General features: G+C 37.4%; 1 protein-coding gene across 2 annotated transcripts in view; it reads left to right on the top strand.

Annotated features, from left to right (window-relative positions):
* Positions 1-22862, top strand: part of HOOK3 (hook microtubule tethering protein 3) — a 126068-nt gene that overhangs the window by 82286 nt on the left and 20920 nt on the right. For both annotated transcript variants that reach the window (XR_009517908.1, XM_060001429.1), the window contains exons 18-22: positions 2107-2189; positions 3285-3385; positions 4632-4736; positions 5561-5632; positions 8250-8386. Coding sequence is in view for 1 of the 2 variants with exons in the window: in XM_060001429.1 (XP_059857412.1) it covers positions 2107-2189; positions 3285-3385; positions 4632-4736; positions 5561-5632; positions 8250-8386 (498 nt within the window). In the remaining variant the exon portion in view is untranslated. The remainder of the gene's footprint in view (positions 1-2106; positions 2190-3284; positions 3386-4631; positions 4737-5560; positions 5633-8249; positions 8387-22862) is intronic.

The raw sequence follows: 22862 nt of genomic DNA, 5'->3' as shown, positions 1-22862 counted from the left end.
CAATCAAAATTATCTCTAGACAGCCCCAAGAGGGCAAAATTGTCCCCAGTTGAAAAGCTCTGTACTTCGAGGTCCCTACCAAATGTTTCAGTTTCAGTGAGAACACAACTCTGACTAGTTGGAACTCAAATGTGTGGACTTTTGGGATTTTTCCCTCTCAGAGCCCCAGTAATTTTTCATTCTTCTGTAGTTGTCCCTTGACAAACCTCGTGGTGTCCATTCCTAGAAACATGCAATTTAGTATTAATCCAAACACTTAAGCGCACCCATATGCCAATTTATGGTGATCTTTTCTTACATAGCTCTTTCATCCCTTACTCTGTGCTCCAAAAATTCTAGCCGCATCTGCCTCCCCACGTTCTAACCTCTTTGTCCTCAGCTCAGGGGGATGGGCACACCCTTCCTGTGATCTCCTCCTGACTGCAGACAGAAAGCCAGAGAGATCATAGGGGTTCCCACTCTGGTTTTCTTTCTCTGAGGATCAGAATCTTGTACTGCTTACTGTCCACCTTCTGAAACAGTTGTTTTACATAGTTTGCCCAGCTTCCTACTTGTTATTAGCAGGAGAGCAAGTCCAGTAACAGTTATCCATACCTTCATGGCCAGAAGTAGAAACAACATAGGAGCTCAAGAGCACTGGGTAATGTCTGGACACACTTCTTTCCTCACAAGTTGTGTGTTTAACAAGAAAGAACATTGTTTTTAATCACAGAAAAGCAGAAACAATACAAATATCACCAACTGTAAAATGATAAATAGATTGGGATATATTCAAACAATAGAACACTGTACAGCAATAAAAAGGTATAAACCAGGGCTAACACATGAACATAAATGAATCTCAAGAACAGCATGTTAAGTAAAAAATGGAGGTCACAGAACAGTACATACAGTATAATTAATGTGTAAAGTAAAAATAGGGCAAAATTAAGCAATGTGTAGTGTTCAGGAATATACACAGAGGCCCATCACAAAAATCATGAGAATGGTTAAAATTCTTGATTTTGGTTACCACTGGGAAAGAGATAGGAACACATGGCATTTTTAAGGTTCTGGGATAATTTTTATTTCTTAACATTTTTCTTCACTGGGCTTAGTTTTTCTTATTTAAACTGTATATATTTATTTTGTGTAACATATGTCTGCATGTGTGTGTGTGTGTGTGTGTGTGTGTATACCCTCAACAAAGATTTATTAAAGTATTATGCATAGAAAAGACCAGAAATAGATATAACAAAGTACTCTATTTTTTCTTCGTGTTTTTCTGTATTTTCCAATTTTTGCAGCCTTTTTTCCCTCTCATATTACAGAGTGCCGCACTAAATAGTATAGAGAATTACACATTATGTAAATACTAGGAAAAAACTTCTGTTCATTCATTCTTTTACTTTTATATTGGAATATACCTTACAATAAAGTATACAAATCCTGAGTTCCTAGGTCTACAGCTTGATGAGTGTTTTCCTACATAGGCAGGTAGCCCAGATCAATAGCATGTTTCCAGCAACACCCCAGGATTCTTTGTTCTCTCTTTTAATTAATTGATTACATCCCCAGACTAGCCACTGCTGATCTCTTATCACCCTTTGTTAGTTTTGCCACTTTCTGAACTTCATATAAAAAAAATCATATAGTATTATACTTTTGTGTCTGACTTTATTCAACATTATTCTATGATATCTCTCCACGTGGGTGCATGTACCATTAATTTATTCTTTTTTATTGGAGTGTACTGTTCTTTCTATTCTTATTTTAGGAGCTTCAATTTTTTTGCAAGAGTTTTGCATTATAAAACCTCAGCAAAGTTTTAAATTTAATGTTTACGATATCCTTATTCCTAGAAACAATAAAGATCATTAAGTTATTTCTAACCTCTTGTGCAGGTTTATATAAAAGAATGACTACTATTTCAAACTCTGAGATTTTTGTCTCTATTTTTTAGTCATTTAGAAAATACGTTTATGTTGGATTAGTTTTTTCATCTTTGTTTCATAGCACTTGTGTGCTATGCTAGTGTATCCCATAAAGAAAGAATTTATATCTTTCATTTCAAGTGAAAAAATGCAAAACAGTGGTAGGTAAGAGTGTTAACATCTTTTGTTACAGAGAGAAGCTGCATGAGGCCAATAATGAGCTGCAGAAGAAGAGAGCCATCATCGAGGACCTTGAGCCGAGGTTCAACAACAGCTGTGAGTTTTCCCAATTAGCGTAGTTTTCAGTTGGTTAGCGCTAGTGATGAGTTTAAATAAAATTTGGTTTTTTTAGAAATAGGCCCTATTATATTTTCTAGCAATTAAGGAATTTGCCCTGTTCACAGAAAGAGTATACACACACACACACACACACACACACACATAATCATCTTTACAGTACTTCTTAAATTTCTAATTTAGTTGTGAGTTTTTCCTTAACGATGGATGCTAATGCATATTTTATGAAATTTTTTTCACAGTGTCATTAAGTCAGCCAGACTTTTCCTTTGGTTGATATTTACACCCGTTTGTAGCTTGACTTTATCAATTCTTCTCTGTAGATGTGGGAGAAGGACACAGACTTTTATTTTTTTAGTATTGTAGTGAAATATACATAACATAAAAATGACCATTTTAACCATTTTTAAGTATTGGGTTGGCCAAAAAGTTCGTTCGGGTTTTTCCGTGAGTTGCGATGAAAATCCCGAACGAATTTTTTGGCCAGTCCATTGTATATAGTTCAGGGACATGTTAAGTACTTTCACACTGTTGTACAGCCATTGTCCATCTCCCGAACGTTTTCATCTTCCCAAACTGAAACTCTCTACCTGTTAACCACTTCCCTCCTCCCCTCTTCCCAGCCCCTGGTAGCCTCTGTTCTGCTTTCTGTCCCTATGCACTTGACTCTTCTAGGTAATTCATATAAGTGGAATCATACAATATTTGTCCTTTTGTGTCCGGCTTCTTTCACTTCACATAATGGCTTTCATTTTCACTTAGTATAATGTCTCCATATTTTAACGTGTATCAGAATGGAGGCTGAATAATCAACTATTTGTGTAAATAGACCACATTTTGTTTATCCCTTCAGCCATCCATGAATACTTTCTAATTTGTGCACTTCCATAGTGTAGTTTTTGTTTATTTCTAAGAAAAGCTTTTTGTTTAAAAAAATTGTGAACTTAAAAAAATAAAATTATATATAAGTATAGACAAAACAGTCTCTCAAAGCTGTTTACTATTTTGTCAGTTGAAATATTTTCAAGTTGTTAGGTCTAAAAAATTTTTAATTTTTTACTGTCTCACCGATAGCCTTAAAAATTGAAGAATTACAAGAAGCTTTACGGAAGAAAGAAGAGGAAATGAAGCAAATGGAAGAAAGATATAAAAAATACTTAGAGAAAGCCAAAAGTGTAAGTGTGAGTCTGTGGGCCTCTCACTGCACTTTCTCATTGTGTTTCGCTGATGTTTCAAAATACAGTGCCTGAACGGTGACCTCTCACACAGAAGGACACGAGGAGTCTTTCGACAAAAAGAGCAAGAGGCCGTGATCAAAACAGGTCGCCCCAGCCCCAGGTTACTTACTCGTTACCAAGAGGGAATCACCCTTCTATGTAGGAAATGAGTGGCAGCCCCACCTTGCCTAATTGTCAAAATCGGCTGTGCCTGGCGGGAGGGCCCACCTCTGTCTCCAGATGAGCCTTGCTGTTGGCAGTGCTCAGGGCTTCTGGCCTAGCTCCAGTTCCCAGGGAAAAGGAGGTTACTGGAGCAAGTTAAGTAACACCTTCAGGAAGGCATCAGATAAATCCAGACTTTGGGATGAGAATCCACATTATGAAAGCAGAAATAGGCACTGGAGCATCATGGAACACCAGAAGCTGTTCTCCTGTAAAGGAGCCCGAAGGGACCTCCCTGCCAAATGCAGCGATCCTGGATTGGGGACACCTGTGGAAATGTGGATTTGGGCTGAATCGTGATGACTTATAGAGAGGTTCACTTTCTTACAGATGTTGTGGGAGGATGTCCTTAGTCTAAGGAGATGCGTGTTGAAGTGCTTGAGGGTCATGTGTCATGAGACAAAGGTGGCAGTGCTGCAGTTGGTCAATCCGGGTTAAAGGAAATGGGTTTTTATTGTTCCGCTCTTTCAAGTTTTCTATGGGGTTGATCATTTTTGATAGTAAAACTGCTGAGCCAAAAAGCAAAGACCCTTCCCAGAAGCCCTCTGGTGGGCCAGCTAGAATTGTGTCACCAGGCTGTGTGTAAACCCAGCGTCTGGCAAAGGAGAAGGACCACAGAGACAGGCTTGTGGACCACTGGGACCCGCTCCATCCTCGCACATCTGGTCAGAGGCAGAGGCCCCTGAACCAAGTCAGAGGCACGGAAAAGGGAAGATTGCTGTCAGTAGTGTCTGCTGTAGTGTGATTAATTTCAAGCCAGAATTACTTCTTATCACTGACTCTTTCACATAATTTTAAATTTTTATATAATTAAGAATTGTAACAACTGGATATCATTTTATACATTCAGATTTTAAAGTGTCCACGTAAGATAACTTTTGAGTCTCATAAGGTTTATCTTTTTTTTTAATGACTGCTTCCTTAGATATTACACTCCTTGGGTTTGAGACTTTTAAAGTTTTTCTTTTATTACTTTTTGCAGGTTATCCGTACTTTAGATCCTAAACAAAATCAAGGAGCAGCACCAGAAATACAAGCTCTTAAAAATCAGCTCCACGAACGGGATCGGCAATTCTATTCATTGGAGGTAGTTTACTGTGATATGATAAGACATTTGATTTTTAAATTTTCGATTCTAGAAGCCTTGCTGTGCACAGTGATCCCTCAACATCCACGAGTCACAGTTACCAAAATCCATGGATGCGCAAGTCCCTCGTAGAAAGTAGTGAATGTGGTTATTTGCATAAAATCTAAGCCCATCATCCATGTGCTTTAAACCATCTCTAGATTACTTATAATACCTAATGCAATGTAAATGATATGTAAATAGTTGCCTATGGGGACTTCCCTGGTGGCGCAGTGGTTAAGAATCCGCCTGCCAATGCAGGGGACACAGGTTCGAGCCCTGGTCCGGGAAGATTCCCACATGCTGCAGAGCAACTAAGCCTGTGCACCACAACTACTGAACCTGCGCTCTAGAGCCCGCACGCCTAGACCCCGTACTCCACAACAAGAGAAGCCACCGCAATGAGAAGCCAACGCTCTGCAATGAAGAGTAGCCCCGGCTCGCCGCAACTAGAGAAAGCCCACGCATAGCAACGAAGACCCAACGCAGCCAAAAATAATTAATTAATTTTAAAAAAAGATATCCATACTTTAAAAAAAAATAGTTGCCTATGCGTGGCAAATTCAAGTTTTGGTTTTTGGAACTTCCTGGTTGTTTGGTTGGTTGGTTGTTTTTTTTTTTACCATTTTCGATCTGGGGTTGGTTGAATCCGTGGATGTGGAACCCATGGATATAGAGAGCTGACTGTAGAGTTGTGCCCGTGAACTTAGATAGTTTATTGTGAGTATTTTATTTATGTTGAATTGTTTTTCATCTTAACATGCTTACATGTGCTTGCTTTTTAGAAAGAATATGAGAAAACAAAGAGTCAAAGAGAGATGGAGGAGAAATATATTGTTAGTGCCTGGTACAATATGGTAAGAAAATAACACATCAAAACATATTACGAAATTCAGTGAATATGTATCATTTATTATACTCCCTTTACTGTAGAATTAATTCTACCAAATGAATCTGAAAGTAATTACTGTCCTAACACACACTAACAAAACCCTAATGCTCATCTTAGGGCCAAACAACAGATACAGGAACCACCGTAAACGGGGCTAGAACATTGTGGACACATCATTATCCTTGTCCTAGAGGATAGAAAGATTTCTGTCTCTCAGGACCATTTTATTCTCGGGTGGTAGGGACTTTAATAATATCTAAACACAGATACGGTAGCTTTTGTTTTGTGGTACTATTTCAGTGCCTTTGCAGGAGCGGTACTTGTAATGAAAATAGTTTAACTGTCTCTCAGGTTTTGGTAAATGTTCACAGTCTTAGACCCTGAACAGCTGAAGGTTTTGAAATTGAATTTTACAACAAAAAATCTTAAACGTATTGCAGGGGAAAATAAATGCTTATCAGCATTTTGGGCTTCAGTAAGACTTTTCTGGATATGAAGAGCTATGGATTTTGAAGAATGCTGTACTTTTTCAATATTTTTTTTCTTAGACCTTTTCTTCTTTTTCTGCTTTGTTCTTCTTCCCAATAAGACCACTCCGCCTTTTCAAAGCGTTAGCTGCCTGAGACAGGAAGTTGGACCCGATTCCTTTCATCATACCCCTCTGACCCTGTAGTTGTGTAACTGGCACAGTACCGTTTTACAATTACAATTGTAAATTATACCATTTTACCGTTATAATTGATACTGTGTCTGAAAGGTTCATGTCCCAGGTCTCCTAATAATGTGATTTGAACTTTGTCAAAATTTCATACAGTTTTATGACATGTCCACATTTATATTTGCCTTGGTACTACATATTTAAGATTTTTATCACAATTTTAAAAAACAAAAAAGGAAATCATACTGGGTTTACATTACCATTACTGTTAACAAATATAGATTAATTGAAAATTAAAATGTAAAAAATAAGAAAAACCTGTGTTTAAGGAAGGTCTCTGGGAACTAGTCCTGACTTCACCCACATTGTTTTCTCTTCGTCCTCCTTCAAGGTTAATGTTAGCAATCTGGGAGCTCTGCCCCTTAGTCCGTATTAGTGATTTCATATACCTGATTGATTTTTATGACTTCACATATTGTGTTTCTTATGGAACAAAACTGATTTATTCTGTGACGTGGTATTAAAGAAGAATCCTAGTTTTCAGCTCTGCGGAGAGTGAAGGAATAACTCCCAGTAGGATCACACAAGTTATGTTCAGATAAGGTAGCCGGTAACAGCTTCATACATACATTCAGAAAGTTCTGCATCCCAGACAACCGAACTGGAAGTGAGGATGGTGAGTGCTGGGAAAAGGTATTAAGTATCTCAGGGAATGGCCTCATGATGGATACTGAGATCTTGAAGGGGAGTCTAGAATTTGAATAAGTTGTTTAGAATATGAAAGTTAAAAAGGTATATTTTAAATAAAATATAATTGTTAATTTATGTAGCCAAATTAACAGATTTGTCCATTTTATTCAGATCCTTAAATGCTTTAATTCCAAACTGAGTAAAAAGCACATCCTGGGTTTTCTCGTGGGGAGAGTGGAGAATGTTGTGCATTGGGGTCTGTTTGAAACGCAGAGCCATGACCCCAGTTTCCTTGGAGCTGACGGGAGTTGGGAGGTTTGTCTTGCCTTCTGCCTTCTGTGCGGGTTTGCCCAGCGCCTCTGGCGCCTGCTCCGCCTCTCTCCCGGCTCTGTTTCTCCTCCTTCCCTGTTGCCGGCGTCCGCTTCCTCCCGTCATCTCGCTTCCAATCACCGGTGAGACAAAGCTGCCGCTCCCAGTTCTTCCTGCTTCTCTGGCCAGGGTTCTTCGCTAGCTTATTAAATGAGAACCAAAACCCTTTTTACCGGATCTACTCGGGGTCCTCACTGTTTACTCCTCCGCGTTTAGAGAGCGCCACAGGTTCTCCCTCCCGTTCAGGTGCCCTGGGCCCGGCAGGTGGGCTCGTCCCCCTTCTAAGCGGGTAGGCCTCCTTCTCCAGTCCTCGGGAAGGACCCCTGCGCTCCTTGGGCCCGCTGTGTGGGCCAGCCGTCAGGAACTTCCCTTAACAAGTGTGCCTGTGAAGAAAAGCAGCGTGGTGGTATGTATTATACCTGGTGTGACTTTCCACCCTAAGAAAGAACAAGTGCTTTTGTGGTTTTCTATTCTAACTAAACCCTCTGATTTCCATATCCCCACGTGAATCAACTGCTACCAATCAATTGCCCTTTTTTTCTTGGAAAATCACTTTATGCATTTGATTCGAAAGGGAAGTATGTATGATTGAGTATGGACGATGCATTCCAAAGATCCATCTCTATTATAATCTATTGTTTGGGTTATTGTAAATTCAGAAAATTCAGCCTTAATTTTTCCAAAAGATTTGTACCTAATTGTTGGAACTTAAATGTCTCTAAGATTTTAATCTATCATGAGCAGAGTGAACGTTCCTAATTGTGCCTTATGTCGTCAGGTAACAAATTCTGCGCGATGAAATTTTCTTTTGTGAGGGTGTGTTCCATTATTTTTTCACTGATTACTTTTTTTCCGTGTTACGTAGGGAATGACTCTGCATAAAAAGGCGGCAGAAGACAGACTTGCTAGTACAGGTTCGGGGCAGTCATTCCTGGCGAGGCAGAGACAAGCCACCAGCACGAGAAGGTCTTACCCGGGCCACGTCCAGCCAGCCACAGCAAGGTAGACAAGTCCTGCCATTAGAATAAAAAACACCCCGCATTCAAAGCATACTTCTGTTACATATAACATTTCAGGAAATTCAGCCAGCTTATATTTTGTCTGTATTTCACGTATTTAGTTGTTTTCCATTTGAGGACTTTCTCTCTTCTGTATCTATAATGTTTTAGTTTCTTGGTCCTTTATTTTGTAGTCCTTTTGGTTCCTTTTAATGTGCCAAAAAATTTTTAAATGCCCAATTACAAGTGTTGTATATTAGTGTAGTACTTTTCTTTGTATGAAAATGTCCTTTCCCCAATGGTGTAGGCTTTGTAATGAATTAGATTTTCTGCCAATAATTGATATACAATTTATATTCTTTATTGTGTCTCTGTGTTACCATGCTTTCTAAGAATGTCTTTGTTTAAAGGGAATTAATCTTTTTATGATGTATTAATCTGTGTTTTCAATTGTTTTCCAAATGCACTTCAAATAACTTGCATACTTACTATGTAAAATGGTTGGCAAGTGCACTTTTTGCAAAGACATAAATACATTGGCAGAGGTGCTAATCAGATCTTACCTAAGGCACCTGATAGAACTATTTAGAGGGAAAAACTGAGTTTTCACATTGTTTTATAGGAAATTAAATTTGTCCAAAGATTTGGAAACTATTTTTAAAACATAAATAGAATTTCATTATTTCCTACTATCTTATTTGCTGGCAGAAGTGAATGCACTGGTTAGGTTATTTGGGGAGAAGTTACAGAAGAAAAAAAATCAGGCAGTGTGTTCATTTTTCTTCTTTTTTTGGAATATCACAGTAACTGAGGATCAGATTCTAGCAATGGGCTGACATTTCGTTGCAACTGCCCTCCACATATAAAAGTATATAAAAGATGTATTTTTTATATACTTATGAGTCATAGGTGGCCTTACCTTTGGGGTAATTTCCTTGTTGACTTGCACCTCATTTGTCTTACTTATTCCTTAACATAAAACCTGCTATTTCTCAATAATTCCTAATACTTAACATCTTAGTATCAGTCGTTAGGATCAATAAGTGACTTCTTGTGTCTGATGTTATGACAGGTGGCTGTCGTATTTTTTCTTAATTCTATGTACTAGTCTAAGAGTTTGCTACTGAGTAGATGCTCTTGGGTATTTGGTTGCCCCAAAGTGCTTACATTTGTTGACAGATTATAAACTATGTTTATTTACATTGATGAATGGCTGTCAAGTAATAATGATTGTAAAGCACTTTGACTATATAAGGTGCTATATAAATGCAAAATGTCATTCATTTGATCATGAAATGTCTCTGCCTAACTTTCCATATTGGCCCCAAATTATATTTCAGTTCCCCTCCAGCCTTTTTCTTGCACCATAGCCCAGAGCCCAGTAAAGCAAAAATTTACTGAAACTAGGTCGATTATTTGTTTTCGGTTTTGGATAGGTCACCTATTAAGAAGATTTTATTTCATATACTTGCTATTTAGAAGTTCAGGTTTCATTTAGTTTTGTGTATTAAATACAAATGAGTAACTTTAAATCAAGCTAAACATAATCAAGAATTTTCAGAAACTATATTCCAGTGTTTGATTTTAAATCCTTATTTCCTTTTTTTAATAAGAAATTGACCTAAACACTATTTTAGGTGTTTTCATTTGTCCTCAGAAACTGTACTTGAAGAAAGGTATTAGAATATACACAGAAATGACTCCATGCATTGTGCTAATTTTTTACATTAAGTACAGAAGTCTGAGCTCAGTGTGAGTGCTTCTGCCTGGTCAGAAGAAAAGCAGGAAGACTTAGTAGTAATGGAGAGAACCAGCGAGTGGAATGCATCGTGGGGTTTCAGGAGGGCAAGCAGACCTAATCAACATAGAAAGTTTTGACAATGAAAGATTAAAAATGATTTAAGATGGGTAACCCTCCCCCACCTCCACCCCTCCCTGTCCCTTTATTTCACAAATCAGAGTAAGGATCCAACAGTTTTAAAACAGGGCATGAACACTCACCTTGGTAAAAATTAAAATTATTGGGAAATATAGCTGCAAAATAAGATAGATGAAAATCAGAGTCCATGAGCTGTTTGTTAAATGGATTATATCCCATGAGAGGAGAGGTTTTAATTTTAGTTCTCTATTTACTGTCCCAGTCCTGGTCTCCTACCCACCCCTCTGCTCAGATATGTTTCTCTAAATGGGAGAGGAAAGTGCCAAGCTTTTAGAAGGAAGTTTTCCGTCTTATTTTTCTTCAGCATGCCATTATTTTGGTGCTTACGTTCGTAAGTTTCACTCACCTTTACAGTATGTTTAAATTTTAGTATATTGCTTTCATTCCATAGCAGAAACTTTATTTCTAAACATTCTGTGGTGTTTTCTTAAAAGTCAGGAATAGAACTTTGCTGTCCCAGTGAGGACCCCGTTTCCTTTGCTCAGCTTTGGACAGGATTTTTACATTTCTCTTTCTCTGGCGATGACGCTGGGCACACTGTGGAGTCAGCACAGAGTTAGTGCGCTAAGGTTGGGCTTGAGCCATCACCCCCTGTCTGAGTTCTTGTGAACAAAAAGCTTATTTTCTGTTTTCCCTCTAACCAGGGTGAGAAAATACAGAGTTAATAACTAAAGACTACAAAAGCATGAAATTTATATTCTGCAGTGTGTATTTAAGAAGTTTGTAAAGGGGAAAAAAAATCCAGCAAATATTACGCTTACCGCATCTTAAAAAGAGAGTACATGATACAGCTGTACGTATCTTTAAAAAACTTGCAAAAACTCGATCATACCTTTTTTAGTATTTGTCTGATTATTTAATAATAACCAAGAAAAAGAAGTACCAAAACAAAGGCTCCATTTTCTAAAATTGATCAGCATTGAATTATTTCTGTTTGATGGCCCAGCCTGGTAAAATTGGCTAATGAGATGATTCATTATAATAAGGATAATACTGTCTGCTGTTATTTTGTTACGGTCTTACTGCTTTGTCTGTATGATAAAAGCTCAGTTGTACAAACTTGAGCTAAATGTTTCCAGTCAGAAACATCAGCCCATATATATCAGCAGTCTTCAGCAAGGCATGAAAACCGGTGCTGTGCAAACAAACCAACAGTAAGTGATTGTGAGGGGAAGGGGGATTTAGGTTGAAGAAAAGGTACATTTTATTTTTGAGCTATTTTACTCACACTTCCTTTTCAACTGCAGTTTTATTTATTCATATCTAATGATATGAAATATTTTGTAGTGTCTCTTGCGCTCCGACAAGCATTCATCTTTTAAAGATAACACTGTGTTGAAAACTTGAAAATCTTTATTCTGATATAAGAATTTACTTGAAATAAAATTCTAAATTTTTTAATTTATCCCAGCTCCCTGCATTTAATCTCCAGTGATCCAGATCTCAGACTCCAGGAGTGTTACACTTTTCCCCAGTTGGAACACATGAGGTTTATCTGAAAAAGCATCCACAACCCACAGATAGTGTAAACCTAGTTAGTTTACAGCTACTGGGATAAGAACCTGTGATCCTAAAGGGAGAGGAAGGTGCTTGGCATCTTGCTTTTTGCTAGGGGCAGAATAACAACATGCTTCTTGTTGTCTGTTCATTCAACTATGGGAGCATGTTTTGACTTTTTATCCTTATATTACAAAGTGACTCTTTGCCTAGAAATGGCTGTTGAACTGATGCAGGATTGTACTCCTTAACAGTGAGCAGGAGTCCTACCCTTACAGGGTAGGAAGGACTGAACAGAACAAAATAAGATGGGATCTCAGAATCTTTGAAAATTACTTTAGCATGTTTTAAAATTTTTCCCTTTTTATATGTTAAAAGGGCTTTTCCGTTCAATAATGATAATCTCTTTTCCTATAGTCCCAACTGTCAAAATGGCAGCTTATTTTAGTAGATGTGCAACCCAGTTTCACTACATTTAGAAAGCAATTTCAGAGTTAATTCTTTGTAACTATAATGATTCGAATATTTTGTATCATGAAGTTTTTATATGAGGGAGGCCATTCTCAATGTATCTGTCATCCAGTTTTTTACTTTGTATAAAGCATATTTAAATAATAATTGGTATATGTTTATTTTATGGAAAAATTTGAAAATATTTTAGTGTCCAATTTAAGCAAGATAATTTTATTGTTCTAAAGTTGTGCAATAAATACTGTTTCTTTCTCAGAAGCCTAAAAAACATAAAATAATTTGCTACCGACACAGCTAATTTCTGCCCCTCCCCATCCCCCTAAATCACGGAAGTATCAATATTTATCTCCCTTTTTATAAAATGAAGGACAGCACAAATATGATGACATCCATCTCTTTTAAATCACTGATTATGTTCTTGGAAAATACGTACTCATAATTTTGTTTTTAATCAGCCTTTTATCAATCCAATTCCCATGTATTTATAAATATAAAAACTTTAAAACTTATATTTAATGTTATCTTGAAGTATGCTTGAATTCTTCACACTGCACTTAAAATGATAGAGAAAGGGACATTAGTTTATTTGAGAAATAAGAGACCCGAAGCTAATTATGGCAAGTATATGAGTTTTAGCAGTTGTGGTCTATGGATGTTTCCTAACAATTCTATTTCAGCAATTACGTCTCTCTTCAGTATTTTTCTGCTTTCTAACATTTTCCAATAATATTCTGTGAGATAGGTTTGTATGCTGTATATAAGTGAACTTAGAAATCGGAAAGTAACCGAAGGCTGTCAAGGCAGATCCATTCCTAGTGAGTAGAATCGATTATCGGAAAAAGAAGAGGCCTAATTTTGAACAAATATCCAGGCAGATAGAAGTGCTAACACTATTAAACCTATACTTGTCTTAACAAATGTTCCTAAGGTAATAGTTCACATAAAATCTCCTGATTTTATTACATGATCATTCAATAAAAAAGAGCAGACAAAAAATAATTTATATTCTAATTGTCCTTCCCTTCAGTGGACATTAACTGGGCACACAGTATTAACTGTACATGTTTATGAGTGGAGGGGAAAGCATCTATTTTCATTTTGAAACTGTTAACCCATTACTAAATCTAAGATAGTGATTTAAAGCCATGAGGATAGGATGATCTGACGAGATGGGAAGAAATCTGTGGTGGCTGAAACTCACTACCAACTTCCTAGCAGTTATCTAGGTCCGCTGCTGTGTCTGGTTTGCAAACCATGTCTCCCTTAATTATACATAGTAGCCCCACAGAAAATTTTGTTTAAAATGAAGACAAGGGCTTCCCTGGTGGCGCAGTGGTTGAGAATCTGCCTGCTAATGCAGGGGACACGGGTTCGAGCCCTGGTCTGGGAGGATCCCACATGCCACGGAGCACCTGGGCCCGTGAGCCACAACTACTGAGCCTGCGCGTCTGGAGCCTGTGCTCCGCAACAAGAGAGGCCGCGATAGGCCCGTGCACCGCGATGAAGAGTGGCCCCCGCTTGCCACAACTAGAGATAGCCCTCGCACAGAAACGAAGACCCAACACAGCAAAAATAAATAAATTAATTAATAAACTCCTACCCCCAACATCTTCTTTAAAAAAAAAAAAAATGAAGACAAGAGTAGACTTCGTGTGTGTGTGTGTGTGTGTGTGTGTGTGTGTGTGTGTGTGTATTCAAGGAGAGCCTTTATATACCTAATACATCACTGCCAGGCTCTGAATTAGATGTTTAGGGTCTGGAGATGAAATCATCAGAGAAGGTGTCCGTACCCTCAAAATTTAAGGACAATGGGGCTATCAAATATCCTAAATTATATTGACTCAGAGCTTAAAAGAATAATTAAATATCATGAGAAGAGCCATCTCAAAGTGAGAAAAAGAAAATTAGCAAAGCATGCTGAGGCTTTAATGTGTGTGGGAGACTTCTGCGCAGGCACCGTTGCCTTAGAGATCTCTAAATTGACAAAGGAAAACAATTTGATTAGCATTGATATTGTAAAAGTTATAAAAGGAACTCATGTTTATTCTCGGTGTATTTGTCAACCTATGGACAGTGATTACTGTATATACAATCTATAGGGTGTTTATTTTATAGATGTCACTATTAGAGATGAATGTCTTAATATTATTTACTACTTCTAGTCACTTATGTATTATTTATACTTTACTGCAAGATTCACAGCACTTTACTAATATTAGATAATTATTTTCCTTCTACCTTTCTGTGGCATTTTCTACTTACATCTTTTCCACTGGGGATCTTCTCCTTATTTTGGAACACTCACTAAGAAAAATGTAAAAGATTGCCCAAATAAATAGGCTATGTACTGTTCCTGAAATGTTTAAAGTCAGATCTGAAGTTCTAAGTCTAGAACTCTCTTTGAAGCTGGGTTAGGGCTACTAGGCATGAATTACATTTTATATTTCACATTAATAAGACTCATAAGTTAGTACTCGTGAAGCCAAGTTCTCTCAAATGCAGACACACTTAAAACTTTTTGTTGAAAACAAAAGTTGCATTAATACAAAGTAAACAGTCTTCTGGTTAATCAGAAGATGCTCTTACCTGCCATTTACCTGTCTCCTAAAATACAAATCTGCAAACTGTCCTTCACTTTCATAGTTTCTTCAACATTGCATGTACTCAAACACAGGAGAAACAAAGCCAGGTTCCAGGAGCTGTGAAGTCCAAGAATCTGGAAAATGGTGGGGGTGAGGTGATGGGAAAAGGCAGACACTAACAAGGGCAGGATGCTACAAAAATAGTCTGAGTTCTACTATAACGTATGCTTTATGAACTTGGCCGTTTTCTTAAGTTCAAATATAGCAGAGTTTTCAGCTGATTCTTTTAAGAGATGCTTTGAGGAGTCAGGACTCCTCCGCTTGTACTTGAGTATATCTGTATTCCAACCCTAGTCAAAAGAGAGTGAGATATTTGTTGTTACATAAACACTGACACAGATGATTGCTGCCAAAGAATAGGGAGATTTGCTCATAAGAACTTTCTCTTAAAGTTTTTTATTTTGCGTTTCTGGATGAGAGAAATGCTTTTATGGTGTGAAAAGTTTCTGTAGTGCTTTCTTCTGCGTTACCCTCTGCTCTGCTGGTATGCTTGGCGTGGGCAGGTCACCTAGAAGAGAGAAGCACAAATAGAGAAGGCTAGACTCTGACCTTTGAGGGAAGAGCCACTTTCATCCTCCCCGAGTAAAAAAATAAAAATGAAACACACCTGTACACACACACACACACAGTCACACTCACACACAAGGATGAAATGGTAAGTGGGTAAGTCACCTTCTAAATGTCTTTAGCATCCGTTGGCTGCTTGTTAATCTAGTTAAGAGTAGATTCTAGACCTGCGTTGTCCAATTCACTAGCCAGTTCACAGCCACATGTGCTAATTTAAATTAAGTAAAGTGAAGAATTCAGTTCCCCAATCCGCCAGCCACATTTCAAGTGCTCAGAAGCCACCCGTGGAAAGTGTGTTACCATTTTGGACAGCACAGATATAGAACATTTCCATCTTTGCAGAAAATGCTTTTGACAGTGCTGTGGTGCCCAAAGAGAGAATAAGGACAAAATAAAGATATTCAGTTGACTTATGATACTCTTGGATTTTCCGGCATCGTTAAAGAAAGCTATTTTTCTTATAAAAATTAATACCAGCCCTTTTTAAAGACCCTGGAAAAATCAAAACCCCATTCTTTGAAACTAGTTTTCAATGTATTTTTTAAACAGATTCTTAGCACTTTACTTTTTAAGTGATATTATTAAATAACTTCATAGATCATAACTTAGTATCTTCAGGTTTTCTCCTTTTTTAAGTAGTCTTTTAAAATTGATGATACATAGTTTCTAACATTTATCCAGCAGAAACTGATGAATGCTTAACTTACTTACAAGTAAAAGTTGATAAACATCATATTCCTCTGTTTTGTTACCTTTAAATCTTTCTATTCTGTTACTTTTTTTTTTTTTTTTTTCTTGCGGTACGCGGGCCTCTCACTGTTGTGGCCTCTCCTATTGCGGAGCACAGGCTCCGGACGCACAGGCTCAGCGGCCATGGCTCACGGGCCCAGCCGCTCCGCGGCATGTGGGAATCTTCCCAGAACGGGGCACGAACCCGTGTCCCCTGCATCGGTAGGTGGACTCTCAACCACTGCGCCACCAGGGAAGCCCTATTCTCTTACTTTTAAATCTGTATAGATCTAAGGAGAGTTGCCAACAGTTTTTTTTGTTTCTGCCCCTAAAATCACATTTGATCATCTTCTACCTTAAAGGTTTATCAAGATCCAAATAGTTTCTTTGATTTTCTTCATAGTTTCTTGCTCTTAATTACTTAGATTATGAATCAAATTAAGTTTAATGTATGAAGCAAAGATTTTATTCCAGCAACTTAATGAAACATTTTTTTAAGATTTATTAATTGAATTGGCCTATTACTAAAGTGCTTAACATAACTAAAAGGATCTACACAAATGCATCTTTGAATCTTTTAATGAATGTAAGAGACTAATCATAACTCTTTGGAGTCAGCTTGGTACTTAGTGAAAACTATCCCGTTAGGAAGTCAGATGCTTTCCTCTTCGTTTTTAAATTTTTTAATCAAGCAGCAGACTTGATCCAGTAGTGTCAAATTCCAAGCAAATATAATGAAATTCTTATTGTTATTCAAGTACAGATGAGTAAATGGTGTGATTTGAGTTTGTTTTATTATTTTCATGGTGGTCTAATGTGTGTTCTACAGAGACTCATTTTACTAGTTAAGGGAGATTTTCAATGTGCTTGAAATAAGAAAGAACATGCTAGTATAAATACAGGAAATGACTGTACACAAATGCCAATCAATCATTTGGGGGCTTTTAAATTTTTTAATAGTAGGCTTTTGGTTTTTTTAATAGCCTTAGTTATTTAAAATTCAGATGCACTGAAATGCCATTGCTGTCACTAGCTGTTTACAGATTATGTGTAATTCATAAAGCTTTGTACTCAGAAGAATAATTTCCAGGTTTACTCTTGTTTTGCAGTTTTCATGTTTTGACAATTGCCCCACCATTTATAACACTCAATTTCTGGTTGTGTAATGAATGGTAAAATTCAAACATATCTAATTTAATAATTTGCCTTATTTTGATTAACAAATTCTATCAAAGATTTGGGGATAGAAAGAGGCTTCTTTTTCCTATAGTATTTTTTAAACTTTTCAGATGAGCTGGAAAACACCTTAGTACATTGGAGTTGGAGTTGTACTGGTTACAATCCCAGCTCTAAAGCCTTATACTCATGTCTTAAGTATTACTGATTGTTCTGTGAATTGTTAGTTTGATATTTGACATTGTAGTTATCCACCTTGCAGTTTAGCCTTTGTAAAAAGGATATTGCTAGGTATGTTCTTATTTCTGGTTGACTATTGAATTCGTAATTTCATGATTTCATTTTTAGTCATAATCCAAAAAGGAAATCCACGTGGAACTCTAAATTTCTCTCTCACCTCACAAATGGAATCAATACAGTTTTAACAACATTGTACATAAATGGCATCCAAGCAGTTTTCCATCTGTTTACCAAGTTTACCAATCATTTACTCTGTGTTCGACTTGTGGGTTTTCTCACTATTTTTCTGAGGTAAATGACTTGTGAGAAATTTTCACCAAAATCGCAAAAACGTAAAGTCCAAGAAATCACCAGAAGACAGATTTTTAATTTTTTGAAATCTTATATTGTATTTCCTTTTGATATCACTTACTCATTTTAATTTTATGACTGCCAACTTGTTATGGTATTAATTATATGTATATGTTTATATGTATGCATATAGTATATGTATATGAAGAATAAAGTTAAGATTTGGTCAAACTATATTTTCCCATTCAAGTACAAAAATGTTTTCAAGGCTGCAGAAAGTGTACAGTTGTCATACAAGTTGTAAATAAAGACTTGTATAAAAATTCAGCTTAGATTTTTTCTGCTCTTAGGCCGTACAAACGCATGTTTAATAATTGTCTAATAGTATCCATCCGCTTGCCATACTGTCCTGTCAATTTAGATATTATGCCGCTGACTGGCTGTAAATCAGGAATAGTCTTTGAGTTTCTTCCCAGTACCTAGGATAAGTTTTGTTTTGATTTAGGCTGGTTCACAATGTGTGTAAGCTGACTGTCCAAAGTTCTGAGGGATAAAAGGTAAACATGGCTTCTCCCCTCTTACCACAGACAGTCCAGCAAGAACCAATGGTAGGTACTTACATTCTTTCACAATATAAGGCATTATTGTTGAAGCACCCTGTTTAAGCCATAGATGCCCCTTTTCCTGCCTGTCGACCCTTAAAATTCACCCTTTTCCCCCACCTCCACCCTAGACATGATTGAAATATGGCATCTTCAGTGTCACGTAAAGTGGCAGCAGCAGTGGAGAAATCGATTATACTCACATTAAAATAATTCCAGAGTGAAGTTAGCACCAATATTTAAAAACAAATAAACCTAGTATGCACGTAACCAAAATAGTGCCCACTTTAATTTGCATTTAATATGACATTTTAATGTCAGAAAGAGAAATGTAAGTGTTCTTCACTCATTAGTATGGAGGTAACCGTATTAAGTTTAGCCTTTATTGAGTGTCTGCCCTGGGTATTGAATGTTGAAGCAAAGGAGAAGGGGATGAGAAGGTAGGTAAATAACAAAAATTAAAGCAGCTGCCTTGAAATAGCTGTGTGATCAAATGGGGCACAACACAGGAAAGTTCCCACCTAGAGTGTGTCCCAGCCAGAAGCCCCCGGTCGGCCTCAAGCGCCATTCCGGTCATTCCTGCAGTGCAGACTACTGCACAGTGTCGTGGGTTTAACGATGATGTGCTCTCCCGGGGCTGGGCACAGCCCCAGCTGCTCTCTGTCGGGTCCCTCATTCGCTCCCAGCTAGGTGATGGCTGAGACTAGAGTCATCCGAAGACTGTTCTCACATGTGGTACCCAGACTGGGGTGGACAGAGTGCCCAAGAGTGATCAGGCCGCTCCCCACACAACCTCCCGATGTGGCCAGCTGGACACACACAGTGGAGTCACGGGGGAGAGGGACTTCCTAGATGCAGCTGGCTTCCCCCAAGCAGGAGTGCTGAGAAACCCTGCGGAAAGCTCCAAATCTCGTCAGCACCCAGCCTCGGAAACTGCACAGCGTCAGTTCTCTTTTATTTGTCAGGGTTGTCACAGATAAGACCAGATCCAAGGGGCTGACCCTCCACCTCCCAGTGGAGGAATGACCCACTTACCACAGCTGCATTGTCTGGATTCAGAGAGAAGTAACACTTCTGCCATGAAGATCATGCTCCTGAAATCAGGATATTTCCCCGTTTTCTAATCCCTGTGCCAAGCACACCCACAGGGGTACAGAACCACCAGGTACGTAACTACACTGTGAACAAAAGCTAAAAGTTTGAAGCCACAAAAACACGCACTTCTTTTAACAGGTATCTAATTGTATTGTAACATGAGCTCTAAAATGTTTCTACTCCCTACTTTGGCAGTTAATTTCTGAGACAGTATTTTAAGGGAATTGTCCAAAATATGAGCGTCTCTGTGTAGTGAGATGAACTCTCCGTGTTCCTAGCCAAAGCCCCCCATTTGTACGATGGCTTCTCCTAAAGGACTTGTTTCCAGAGATTTCCCCCACTTCCCGGTCTGGCATTTTCAGGTTTTTCTGCTCTACTGAATCATTCCTATTAACATACAAACATGCTGTTATTTCTCATATCTTCGACCTGTCTTTATTAATGAATTATTGTTAATTTTTAAACTGCATATCCTTTTAAAATTTATTTATTTTTGGCTGCATTGGGTCTTTGTTGCTGCACGTGGACTTTTCTAGTTGTGGCGAGCAGGGGCTACTCTTCATTGTGGTACGCGGGCTTCTCATTGCGGTGGCTTCTCTTGGTGCAGAGCACAGGCTCTAAGCACACGGGCTTCAGTAGTTGTGGCACGCGGGCTCAGTAATTGTGGCGCATGGGTTTAGTTGCTCTGCGGCATGTGGGATCTTCCCAGACCAGGGCTCGAACATGTGTCCCCTGCATTGGCAGGCGGATTCTTAACCACTGCACCACCAGGGAGGGCCTAAACTGCATACTTTTAAGCGTGCAGTTTAATAATTTTTGAGATGTATATACTCATGATGAACCCATCACGACGATCAAAATAATGTGCATATCCATCACCCCAGAAAGTTCTCTCAGGCCCCCTGGTAATTGCCCCAGGCCCTCCCAGTTCCTCTACGCCCACCCGTATCCCTGGACAACCACATCTGCTTTCTGACGCTGTAGACTACTTTGTGTAGTTAGGGTACAATTTTGTGTAAATGGAATCCTGCAGTATGTACTCATTTTTGTCTGGCTACTTTTACTCAGCATTATTTAAGGTTTATCCATATTATGTGTATCCATAGTTCATTCCTTTTTATTGCCGAGTGGTATTTCACTGTGTGGATATGCCACGGCTTGTTTATTCATTTGCCTGCTCATTAGCATTTGAGTGCTTCCAGTTTGGGGCTGTCACAAATGAAGCTTTGTATGGGCATGTGCTTGGGTGAACACCTGGAGTGGAATGGCTGGGTCCCATGGTAGGTTTAGATACTGTTCAATACATTTATGCTTATTACCGATTTTGGCTTAATTTTTGTATATGGTGCAGTGCAAGGTATGGATTGTAGGGTTTTTTTGTTTATTGGGGTAGGCATATAGAATGATCCAGCACCATTTGTTGAAATTATCTTTTCTGCACTGAAATGCATTTTACAACTTCGTTGAAAATCAGTTCTCTTTATGAGTCTTATTTCTGGATGTCGGCTGTTACACTGATCTGTATCTTGACACCAGTAATACCCCATCTTGATTATTGCAGCTTTAAAGAAGTGTTGAAGCCACGTAATGTAAACCCTCCATCTTTTTTCTATTTCAAAGTTGTTTTAACTGTTTAGATCCTTTGCATTACCTACCATATGAATTTTAGAAGCAGCTCATCAATTTCTACAAAACAAAACCTGCTGGGATTTTGACTGGGATTGCATTAAATCTATAGATCAACTGAGAGAATTAATAACTTAATATTGAGTTTTCCATCCATTTATTTAGGTTTTCTTTAATTTCTCTCATCAGTGTCTTATAGTTTTCAGTGTACATGTTTTTCATATCTATTGTCAGATTTATCCTAAGTATTTCTTTATTTTTGATGCTGTTGTAAATGGTATTTTTTAAATTTTAATTTCCAGTTTCATGCTAGCACATAGAGATACATTTGAACTATCTTTTGGTTTACTTAATTTTCTCTGTTTTTTTTTTGTTTGTTTTGATTTCTATTTCAATTGTATCCATTCTGATCTTTATTATTTCCTTTCTTCAACTTACTTTAGTTTTCATTTGCTCTTTTTCTAGTTTCTCAAGGTAAAAACTGAGATTATTAGTTTAAAACCTTTCTTATTTTCTACTATAGGCCTTTAGTGCTAAAAATTTCCTTCTCATTACTACCTTAGCTGCATTGTACAGATTTTTATATGCTATGTTTCTCTTCTCATCCAGTTCAGAATACTTTCTGATTTTCATTTTCACTTCATCTTTGACTCATGGGTTATTTAAAAGTGTGTTATTTACTTTTTAAGATTTGAGGATTTTCCAAGAATTTTTCTGTTAGTGATTTCTAATTTAATTCCATCATAGTTAGAGAACATTTTTTGTATGGCAGGAATCCTTTTGAATTTATTGAGATTTGTTTTATGGCCTAGGATAATGTCTATCTTGGTAAATATTTTGTGTGAACTTGAAAAGAACTTTCAAGAATTCTGCCAATGTTAGCTGGAGTGTTCTATAAATGTTGATTAGATGAAGTTAGTTGAGAGTGCGCTTTAAGTCTTCTAGAACATTACTGATTTTTCTATCTACTTTTCCTATCAGTTATTGAGAGAGAGATGTTGAAATCTGACTATAATTATGGACCTGTCTATTTCTGCTTGTAGTTTTTGCTTTATCCATTTTGAAACTATTATTAGGTGCATAAATTTTTATACTCAATATGTCTTTTTGATGAATTGATTCACCCTTTGTCATGAAATGATCCTCTTTATCTCTGCTAATTTTCTCTAATCTAAAATCTACTTTGTTATTGTTATAGACACTTCACCTTTCTCTTAATTAATGTTAATATGTCTTTTTACATCTTTGTACTTTTTCTTTCATCTTATTTTTAACTTACTTGTGTCTTTAAAGTGGATTTCTTGTAGGGAGCACATATTGGGTCTTTCTTTTTATCCAACCTGACAATCTCTGCCTTTTAATTCTGTCTTTAAGCCATTTACATTTAGTATAATTATTGATCTGATTAGGTTTAAAATTTACCTTCTTGCTATTTATTTTCTATTTGTCCTCTCTATTCTTCATTCCTTTTTTTTTTTCTGCCTTCTTTTGGAACAATTGGGTATTTTTTATGATTCCATTTTATCTCCTTTGTTGACTTATTTGTTATAACTCATTTGTGTTATGTTAGTTGTTGCTTTAGGGTTTATAGTATACTTCTTTAAT

The sequence above is a fragment of the Delphinus delphis genome, chromosome 21 (genome assembly GCF_949987515.2).
Source record: "Delphinus delphis chromosome 21, mDelDel1.2, whole genome shotgun sequence".
NCBI classification, from domain to species: Eukaryota; Metazoa; Chordata; class Mammalia; order Artiodactyla; family Delphinidae; genus Delphinus; species Delphinus delphis.
Note: the sequence above shows the minus strand (reverse complement) of the source record. Positions and strands in the feature narration are given on the sequence as shown.